Raw genomic sequence first — 11,084 nt, 5'->3', positions numbered from 1 at the left:
GGGATGGTGATGACAGTGAGAGGTTGAAATCTGGAGATGAGGTCTCTTAGGGTGAGCTTTTAACTTGCAAAACAATGAAAATGATGTTAGATGTGAAGTCGAGGTGCCCTAGTGTTCACATTCTGACACTCAAGTCAGCAACTCAAGCTTTCTTATGGTAACGAGAGCTTGCTAGCTCTCTGAAATCGTGGTTTAAAGTTGAGAACAGTTTTTATTTCTCCAAAAATCTATTTTTTAAAAAAAGTAACTAACGCTCCATTTCATTTACCAAATTTTCGATGGACTCCAGACGGTATTTCCTTATCAATAGCCACGAGTCAAAATGAGCAGGCTATATATGAGTAGCTTATAATGGACTTACAGATTCTTCTACGTTTCATCATTTCCAGCTTCATAACAAAATAATAATAATAATGATAATAAATAAATAAATAAAACAATTGTTGCCGTCAATGTAATTTGTCGACAGTTATTTAGTGTTATGAAGCAAGTGCGTGAGAAATGCCAGCACTTCACTTGCTACTTACCAGGAAAATTGATTCCAATCGCATGCTGTAGTTAGCAATGAAACTGAAAACGATGAATGAGTCAATAACTCATATTCAGTGTTTCCAAAGGTGACCGAGTTAATTATTACATCATTTAAGAATCAACTTAAATTTGCCTCTTGTTATTATTCGAATTCTGGCGATTGTGCCAACCAAGCTGACTAGGGGGGTATTATCACATATTTAGTACTTCATAAGGAATCCATGTAAGTAAAATACTGTAATCAGACTTCAATCAGACATGTAGTTGAGACATATGTACTTTAAATTGATACATCGGATCCGTCCGCGTAGGCATTAGGTTGAGCTTTGGCTCTTAGTTGGACAATTTGTAATTGTACTATATCTATAATGTATATAATATTCACAAAAGAGAACTGGAGTGGAGCTATTTAGACCCCTCCATTAATATCTTCAAACCCCAATTATTATTTTTATTTTTACTAAAAATTTTACTGTTAACCAAAATTACTGAAATGGGAATCAAAATGCTTTACAATTTCTAGACATTCATCCTCAACTCAAAATACCAGCAGCCTCTACCCTTTCTGTTGCTTTTGATTTGATTTGATCAACTATTCAACTTTCAAATTCTTCTCCACCAATTTCTACAGCTATTTCCCAAGTCCCTTCCGAAAAGATCTTCGAAGAAAACTGAAATTCGTAAAAACAAGTCTATTTTCAAGGGGGAAGGAATGATACAAACTCTTAAAATAATTAAAATTATTTAATTTTATGTTATTAGTTAATTTTGAACTAGTCAAAAGTAATTACACTTTGTAGAACTACATGTAAGTAGTGGAGCATTATGTGAAAACATGCTTAGTATTACTAATTCTTAAGTTGTAATCTTAAATAAACTTTATTATATAAAACTTGATGTTATTCAATAACAAGTATCATAAGTTCATTATTTTGGCAACGTAAAAATTGTAATTGAAAGTTTATTGGTTTCTTAAATAACCAATACTTATTTGGAAGTTTGGATTTTCTCGAATTAACTGAGTTTCCTCGAATTAATCCCATTTGTCATCTAATTTTTCTGTTTTATTTGATTTCTCCTCCTAAACATTATTGTCCATATCACAATGAAATTCAGATCATTAGGCTGTCCCAAAAAATTGGAGGGTTAATTACTAAGCATATTCAGGATTATAGATCACAATGAGACCGAAAATACATGCTACACAGGGTATGGAGACAGACAAAAATTCAGGAAGAAAAATGAGAAAAGAAAACCCTGTTAAGCAAAAGCAAAATTTGTAAAAGGAAAGAAAAATACATCAAGAATACAACCCACCATTGACCTATTTTCAAGCTTGTACGTTATCTCTGACTCCACTGCAATGTAAAATGTTGTTGAGCTTTCGCATTTGCACGATGTCGTTCATAGCAATTCCCACTGCCGCTTTAACAAATCAATGCGGTCAGATCAGTAGGGCCGCAAATGCTGCTGATATCAGTAAATGAATTCTGGAAACTGGCAGGCTTGTAGCCCCAGAGAAGGGGCTTACAGGTCCGGACGCCACAGGAGGCAGAAACCCCCCTCTCGTGCTTGAATGAGAGCTGTTTTCAAGATATTAAATGTTTAGAGCCACCCACAATAGATAAATAAATAGAACTACGGTTTATAATTCAGGACAGTTTAAATGTAAATAAATTCAGATTCTCACCTCCCTGCATACGTACAGGATCCGTAACCTGTAAGAAAGTAACCAATGACACAAAATCAGAAAAAATATAAGAAAAATGAATAGAAGGAAATGAAATGAAAGACAGATATAGATTGCTCAGTACAAGAAACAGTGCAAGCTTAATGATGTATAGTAGAAAGTCACGTAAGTACTACGCTTTTTTCAGAAAGTCACCTAAGTACTACCATTTTTTTTTTGTATGAAGTCACTCAAGTACTACTTTTTTCTTTTTTTTTGTTTCCCAGGGAATCAGTTAAGTTCTTGTTTTAGAAGGTCCTACCAAACACCTCTTTGAGTTTTGATCAATTCAATTATTGAGAACAATTTTTATTTCTCCAAAAATCTATTAAAAAAAAAGTACCTAACGCTCCATTTCATTTACCAAATTTTCGATGGACTCCAAACAGTGTTTCCTTATCAATAGCCACGAGTCAAAATGAGCAGGCTATATATGAGTAGCTTATAATGGGACTTACAGATTCTTCTACGTTTCATCATTTCCAGCTTCATATATAACAAAATAATAATAATAATGATAATAAATAAAACAATTGTTGCCGTCAATTTAATTTGTCAAAAGTGATTTAGTGTTATGAAGCAAGTGCGTGAGAAATGCTACAGTACTTCACTTGCTACTTAATAGGAAAATTGATTCCAATCGCATGCTGTAGTTAGCAATGAAACTGAAAGCGATGATTGAGTCAATAACTCATATTCAGTGTTTCCAAAGGTGACCGAGTTAATTATTACATCATTTAAGAATCAACTTAAATTTGCCTCTTATTATTATTCGAATTCAGGCGATTGTGCCAACCAAGCTGACTTGGGGGTATTATAGAATATTTAGTACTTCATATGGAATCCATGTAAGTAAAATACTGCTTAATCCATGTAATTAAAATACAGTTTTCCTCAAATGCTTTCATTTTACAAAGAGTAACAATCTAATAATTATAATCAGACTTCAATCAAACATATTGTTGAGACATATGTATTTTAAATTGATACATCGGATCCGTCCGCGTAGGCATTAGGTTGAGCTTTGGCTCTTAGTTGGACAATTTGTAATTGTACTATATCTACAATGTAATATTCACAAAAGAGAACTGGAGTGGAGCTATTTAGACCCCTCCATTAATATCTTCAAACCCCAATTATTATTTTTATTTTTACTACAATTTCACTGTTAACCAAAATACTGAAATGGGAATCAAAATGCTTTACAATTTCTGGACAATCATCCTCAACTCAAAATACGAGCAGCCTCTACCCTCTCTGTTGCTTTTGATTTGATCAACTATTCAACTTTCAAATTCTTCTCCACCAATTTCTACAGCTATTTCCCAAGTCCCTTCCGAAAACGATCTTCGAAGAAAAATGAAATTCGTAAAAACAAGAAGTCACTTTTATTGTTTATTCATTGGTATCAAAGTAACAATACGTTGAGAAGAAACTTCTCTTATCTTCTACATAAATTACTCTATATAGGGTGTGTTGGAGAATTAACAAATAAAACACACAAAAAAACACACTATTTTATTTCTTCAACAACACTCCTCACCCATTAAAACTCTTATTTTTCACTCTCTACACCTTAGAGATTTTGGTACTTCACTTGATTCATAAACCAAAGGGGAGAGATGGTATTTATACATTAACAAACTAATCACAACCATTCATTTATTCAACTACTACACAAATCCTCATCATTCATTAAAACCTACCACTCACCTACTTCACCAACCACACCTAACACAAATAATTCAAACCCTCACCAACCATACCTACTCATGGAATCTTCCATGAGTAGGGCTTGAAATTTATTCATTTTGGATCAAGTTTATGATCCAACAAGGTGTTTCTTAACTTGTTATTTGTTCTGACCTAGAAGAAAAACAAAGGTTCTCAAGGCCATTCGGAGAAATGAAGCTTGTTATCAACAGTTAATGATCAAAGCCAATACAATCTGGAGAGTTTTGATGTCCATTTCAGTAGTTTTCGTTAAAAACAAATTTGTAATTAAACTGAAAATACTAACCGGGGCTTTATGAGAATTATTTAAAGCCGAATGCAGAGCTGTTTAGATTGGGGCTGAAAAATAAATAAACACTACCATGAGCTCAAAATTCTTTGCCGCTTGCTCACACAAAGTTAGCTGTGTTGCATCATCTGTAAATAAGAGTGTACTGTTTTTACAAACAAATAAGAGTGTACTGTTTTGCATGGCTTGAGAGTGGCTTGGGATTATGGCTTTAGACGTCTTCAAGTGGGAGTGGATAATAAGAGCGTAGTGCATCTTTTGGAAAGGGCTCATCCTTCAACCAACGAAAATGCAATTCTTGTCAAAGCTATTCGGGAATTATTAGCACGTGATTAGATCGTCCACATGGAGCATGTGTACAGAGAGGCAAATAGTGCTGTGGATTTCCTTGCTTCCTATAGCCTAACTACACCCATAGGCTTGCATGTTCTTCTTTCTCCTCCCCCTGCTATTGTTGGTTTACTTTGTAATGATACTTATGGGATTGCACACTCTCGTTTAGTATTGCATTAGCTCTTCGTGAGCCCTTCTTTAATAAAAAATATATATTCTTTGTTTTAGAGTAGGACTCTAAAGTAAAAATATTATTACGTTCTTTTTCACACAACACTAAAAAACTAAAAAACCCTTAAATCTAAATTAATTACTTACAGCAAACAATGGCTATTTAAGTTTTGAAAACTCTGTCATTTATCTCAATGTATTTTTTTGTACTAAAAAAGTATTTTTCATACAATAAGAATAGTACTATTTGAAATAAATATCGTGACATTGATCTTTAACCAATTAAGTACTCATTAATATGATTATTAAGCTTCAAGTAAATTTAGAAAATGTGTCTGTGGCATGATATATCAAGAAATTTATTGGCTACGAAATATATGTTATTTATCTCATGAAATTATTAGTTATGTGAAGGATTTAATTTATTAATTGCTTAAATAATGTCCCCATCAAGAAAAAAAAAATGGAAACAAAATTGACTAGAAAAAAAAATTGAAAATATCCTTTGTGTAATTATAAACAATTGTGGCAATAAAGTAAAATACCATTTCACTACAAATATCGCACCATGCAAGGACACATTAATTTGTACACATTCTTTTGCACCAAGTATTTGTAGCATGTCATATATTCATAAGAGTGTGTGTGCGTGTCTATATATATATTCGCCAACTACTCTACTATTGATTGATCACTCGTTAACCCCAAACCCAAAAAGGAAAGATTCAGGAAAGTCGATTGGCGTGAAACGATAAAAGCTTATTTAATGATAGGTCAGGCCTTCAGAAAGACTTTTTTGTACCATCTTAATCTTTTAGTTTTCACTTTAAAAAAAAAAAGTAAGACAGTAAAGTAACAAAAAGAAATTACATTAGAAATTTCCTTTGTTTATGAAAAGTACAAATGCATCAATGTAGTACAAATAGGCATTAATGATGTAACTAGTTGCAACATCACTAAATATAAACCATCCATCTTGCAGGGCTAAGTCTCCAAGATAAAATGGCACCAACTAATGGCTCTATCCTCGCAACTGAGTCCTGGGATATTGCTGATTTTGTTATAAACACAGGTCATGGAGTCAAGGGTCTCGCCGAAATGGGACTCAAAAGCCTCCAAAAACAATTTCACCAACCCTTACAAGAAAGACTCAGTGAGAAGAAAATCTTGGGTCAAGTATCAATTCCCTTCATTAATAAGTTAAAATGGGAGAGTCCTGAAGTCGCAAAATCCATTTGCGATGCCGCTGAGAGTTGGGGATTTTTCCAGATTGTGAATCATGGTGTGCCCCTGTAAGTACTCGAGACAGTAAGGGAAGTGTTTTAGACAGATTTTAGGTGCAAAGGAAAAAAAGAAAAACCTATCTAAAACAATAAATTTATTTTATAGGACAACCAGAGTACCTCATTAGGTCATTGTTTGTGATATTTTTAAGATCCGAAAAGAGGTAAGCAGAGTGGGGGGATGGTGATGACAGTGAGAGGTTGAAATCTGGAGATGAGGTCTCTTAAGGTGAGCTTTTAACCTGCAAAACAATGCAAATAAGGTTAGAGGTGAAGCCATGGTGCCCCGGCATTCACTTCGATGCTCAAGTCAACAACTGAAGCTTTCTTATGGTGACGCAAGCTTGCCAACCCTCTGAAATCGTGGTTTAAGATTGAAGAAGGCTTTTTGTGGAGTATGTGTGATCATAAATGATGAAAATAAACCTAGATGTCTTTATATATATAGTACATTGGCTGCCACGTGGCGTATTTTCAATGGTTTTTGGTTGTCCTTTTACCTTTTTATGATTTTGGGCCATTTGGGAGCATGCTTGAGGCGCAAGAAGGCGTTTCATGACATATTTTATCCCTTTGGATACGTGGCGTAGGCTGGAGAGTGGTCCGAAGTACCTCAACAAAAGTTGTCTGGTAAGGCGGCTAAGGACCACTATCCTAGGGGCAGCGTCCTTCACTTTTTGACAGTGGTGATAGTCGGCTGTCACTACTTTTTCGACATGATATTTTGATATCTAATTTTTACAAAATCCAATATTATATTTTAGGCGATGGAGACGTTTCTCATGACCAACTTTTTAGATATGTTTCCTTAATTGTTTCGCTTATGATCTATTGAGTACCTTGGGTACCGAGTTTTGTGGGGGTAGGCCGAGTACCCCGGGTACCGAGTTTTGGGGGGTAGGTCGAGTACCCCGGTTACTGAGTTATAAGGGGTAGATCGGATACCTCAGAGGTGTACAGTGATTGTCATGGAGCCTCATTGACACGTGGCATTCTACTACAATCTTTTCTGTTTCTTCCCAAACATGAAGCAACTCACAGGTTTTTTGTGTAACCAGCAGAGGAGAAGAGGAAGTACTCAAAGGAGAATTCACCAACCAATAATGTCAGGTTCGGCTCAAGCTTTGTTCGTCATGTGGAAAGGGCTCTAGATTGGAAAGACTCTCTGAGCCTGTTTTATGTTTCTGAGGAAGAAACTGCTGCTTTTTGGCCTCCTGTTTGCAAGCAAGTGCCAATAAATACATGAATATTTTAAATGTACTGTTTAAAATTGAAGTTGGCAACTATAGCTTATAAGCTATAACATTAAAGTACTTGGTAAAAAACAATTGTTATGACTTGGAAACAAAATTAATTTCATCCACCACTTGTATGATGAAGAACTTATAATATATTCATTATTTTTCTCAAACTTATTATTTAAAAGTCATATTTACTAACCACTGACTTTTATTTACTGTTTTTTTTTTAAAACAACAAACTATATCTTTTAAGTTAGAGCATTTGAAAGCCAAATAAGGCCAAGATTGTGGACTAAATGTTACGATTTTGTTTTTTTTTTCTTTCGGCCTGTAGGGATGAAATGCTGGAGTACAGGAAGAGTTCTGAAGTTCTCATCAAACGTTTAATGCATGTGCTAGTCAAGGGGCTAAACGTCAAAAGAATTGATGAAATAAGAGCCCTTATGTTGTTGGGTTCAAGAAGAGCAACCTCAACTACTATCCTATGTGTCCGAATCCTGAACACACAGTGGGAGTAGGCCGTCATTCAGATATTTCAACATTCACTATCCTCCTCTAGGATGACATCGGGGGACTTCACGTGCGAAAAGACAATGTTAATGGCTGGATTCATGTCTCTCCAATTAGCGGATCATTCATTATCAACATTTGAGATGCATTGCAAATCATAAGAAACGGTCGATACAAGAGTTTTGAGCACTATGTGATTGGCAATGGAAGCCAGAACAGGATTTCGGTCCCCCTTTTCGTGAACCTGAAACCTGAAGCCATACTCTGTCCTTTTCCTAAAGTTCTTGCAAATGGGGAGAAGCCACTGTATAAGCCAGTTCTGTGCGCAGACTATTCCAGGCATTTCTATACCAAGGCACATGATGGGAAAACTATCGACTTTGCAAAGATAAGCAACGTTTGCGATGAAAATATGTGAATGCCTAGCCAATTGTTATCTTGATAAAAATAAAGGTCATGAAGGTTGAATTCCATGACTAATGTTGAGACCAGTTCTTCACTCCTGGATATCAAAATATATGCGTTGTTTTAAGGTTTTACTCATGTTGCAACACTCTATGATTCAATTTTTCATTTCAATAAATTGAATTTGTCTTTATTCACATTGTTTTCCTAGCTAGTTTAGTATTTTCTTGTTTACGTATTTATCATCCTTATCTGTTTTCCAGAGCCAATATAAAGGCTCTACATTGTACAATTTTATGACTCACATAAACTGTAGGACTTAAGGTGCTATAAACAAATCAAACAACCTCAGATCCTGCCCAAGATCACCAACCAAATTTACCAAGATGCTTCAAGATTGATGACTGAAGAATTTGACTAAGTTTAATCAATGGAATGTGACGACTAACCAACAAACTATATTTACTGTTTTTACTGTAAATAATATATTCATTATTTTTCTCAAACTTATTATTTAAAAGTCATATTTACTAACCATTGACTTTTATTTACTGTTTTTTTTAAAACAACAAACTATACCTTTTAAGTTACACCACTTGAAAGCCAAACAGGGCCTAAGATTGTGGACTAAACGTTACGATTTTGTTTTTTTCTTTGGGCTTGTAGGGATGAAATGCTAGAGTACACGAAGAGTTCTGAAGTTCTCATCAAACGTTTAATGCTGTGCTAGTCAAGGGGCTAAACGTCAAAAGAATTGATGAAATAAGAGCCCTTATGTTGTTGGGTTCAAGAAGAGTCAACCTCAACTACTATCCTATGTGTCCGAATCCTGAACATACAGTGGGAGTAGGCCGTCATTCAGATATTTCAACATTCACTATCCTCCTCCAGGATGACATCGGGGGACTTCACGTGCGAAAAGATAATGGTAATGGCTGGATTCATGTCTCTCTAATTAGCAGATCATTCATTATCAACATTTGGGATCCATTGCAAATCATAAGCAAAGGTCGACACAAGAGTATTGAGTACTGTGTGATTGCCAATGGAAGCCAGAACATGATTTTGGTCCTCCTTTTCGTGAACCCGAAACCTGAAGGCATACTCTGTCCTTTTCCTGAAGTGCTTGCAAATGGAAAGAAGCCATTGTATAAGCCAGTTCTGTGAGCAGACTATTCTAGGCATTTCTATACCAAGGCACATGTTGGGAATAAAACTATCGACTTTGCAAAGATAAGCAACGTTTGCGATGAAAATATGTGAATGCCTAGCCAATTGTTATCTTGATAAAAATAAAGAGCAAGGTCTTGAAGTTTGATTTCCAAGACTAATGCTGAGACCAGTTCTTCACTCCTGGATATCAAAATATATGCGTTGTTTAAGGGTTTTACTCATGTTGCAACACTCTATTTACTGAATTCAATTTGTCATTTCAATAAATTGAATTTGTCTTTATTCACATTGTTTTCCTAGCCAGTTTAGTATTTCTTGTTTACGTCATATTTATCATCCTTATCTGTTTTCCAGAGCCAATATAAAGGCATCTGCATTGTACAATTTTATGACTCACATAAACTGTAGGACTTAAGGTGCTATAAACAAATCAAACAACCTCAGATCCTGCCCAAGATCACCAACCAAATTTACCAAGATGCTTCAAGATTGATGACTGAAGAATTTGACTAAGTTTAATCAATGGAATGTGACGACTAACCAACCAGAATCAAAGAAAAAAAAAGATATAGAATGAACAAAGAACAAGAGAGATTTTACGTGGTTCAGCGGGATTTCTCTAACTTACATCCACCGGAAGGCAAATATGATCAGTCTTATTGATTCTCAAGATGATTTACAGAGCAATGCCATGAGCTACAATACAAGATCTGGACTCCTCATTTATACCAGCCCTTTCTCTCTCTATAGCTCTCTAATCACCCAAAACCGTTGAACCAGAACCAGCTGCTTCACCACAGCTTCATAACGAACCCAGAGCATTCCCAGCAACTCACGTGAGTTCCTTGTGCATTAACGGCATTTAACGAACCTTGTGAGCTGTTTACAAACACGTGATATTCACTTGCTTAACTCAAAGCTATACGGTACACTTATATGTCGTTTCAAGGAGTGTTTTATTTGCTCATCAAAACGCACGTATTTCTTGTCGTTTGGCTTAAGTGATTCCAGCTTCAAAACACAAGATCCTCTGTCGTTTTGAATCTCTGGATTTGCTTCCATACTCAACATAAACCTATTGTTTTATCTAAGAAAGACTTTGGTTGAAGGAATCGGCCTACCATAAAAGATAGTCAATGAACCTTATCTCATTGGCATGTTAGTACATAAGTTTAGACATAATCTATTTATTTTCGGCTAAAATTATTCATATATTTGTAAGTATTAGTTAACTTAAATCAATTTTAAATTATACCAAGCTCCGAAATGTCAGATTTGGAATCGGCGAGCTCCTCCTATGGGCTAAATAAAGATAAATTGTAATAGCTTCTCAAAAGGAAATCCAGGTGATGCTACTTGTGGGGCTATTTTTGGGGATCATCTTTAGGGGCACGTAGGCAGTTTTGGTTTGTTCTTAAGTCATGAGTCGGCTTTTTTAACCGAACTTATGCCAACAGTCGGATAAGACTTTGGCTTCAGGGGGATTCATTGGTGGTGGTTTATTGCTTTAAGCGTAATGACTTTAATTCGCCATAAACTCTTTGAATTATATAATATTTCAGAGATAATACAACTAATTAATGCATATATTATATGTGTAATTAAATTTAATATAATCACCACTTGTATTCTTTAATTGTCAATGTGGGAAGACCATTCTTCCAATAATCTATATAATAAAACCT

At 35.1% G+C, this 11,084-nt stretch overlaps 1 protein-coding gene and 2 pseudogenes across 4 annotated transcripts in view; 2 read left to right on the top strand and 1 right to left on the bottom strand.

The window, feature by feature from the left end:
• Positions 1-959: 959 nt before the first annotated feature.
• Positions 960-11,084, bottom strand: part of LOC102612611 (glucan endo-1,3-beta-glucosidase 4) — a 40,969-nt gene continuing 30,844 nt past the window's right edge. Inside the window, exons 4-6 of one of the 4 annotated variants that reach the window (XR_008052262.1) lie at positions 2,222-2,249; positions 1,849-2,114; positions 960-1,202 (exon numbers count right to left, since the gene is read on the bottom strand). Coding sequence is in view for 2 of the 4 variants with exons in the window: in XM_052434719.1 (XP_052290679.1) it covers positions 1,976-2,114; positions 2,222-2,249 (167 nt within the window). In the remaining 2 variants the exon portion in view is untranslated. Of the gene's footprint in view, positions 1,203-1,651; positions 2,115-2,221; positions 2,250-11,084 lie in introns of those variants that run through there. The other 3 variants (XM_052434719.1, XR_008052261.1, XM_052434720.1) reach the window with 3 other exon arrangements.
• Positions 5,790-8,239, top strand: LOC127899692 (bi-functional coumaroyl CoA and feruloyl CoA ortho-hydroxylase Diox4-like; annotated as a pseudogene).
• On the top strand, positions 8,882-9,489 carry LOC127900368 (bi-functional coumaroyl CoA and feruloyl CoA ortho-hydroxylase Diox4-like; annotated as a pseudogene).

The sequence above is a fragment of the Citrus sinensis genome, chromosome 2 (genome assembly GCF_022201045.2).
Source record: "Citrus sinensis cultivar Valencia sweet orange chromosome 2, DVS_A1.0, whole genome shotgun sequence".
Lineage (NCBI taxonomy): Eukaryota > Viridiplantae > Streptophyta > Magnoliopsida > Sapindales > Rutaceae > Citrus > Citrus sinensis.
This window is presented reverse-complemented; position numbering and strand designations above follow the sequence as displayed.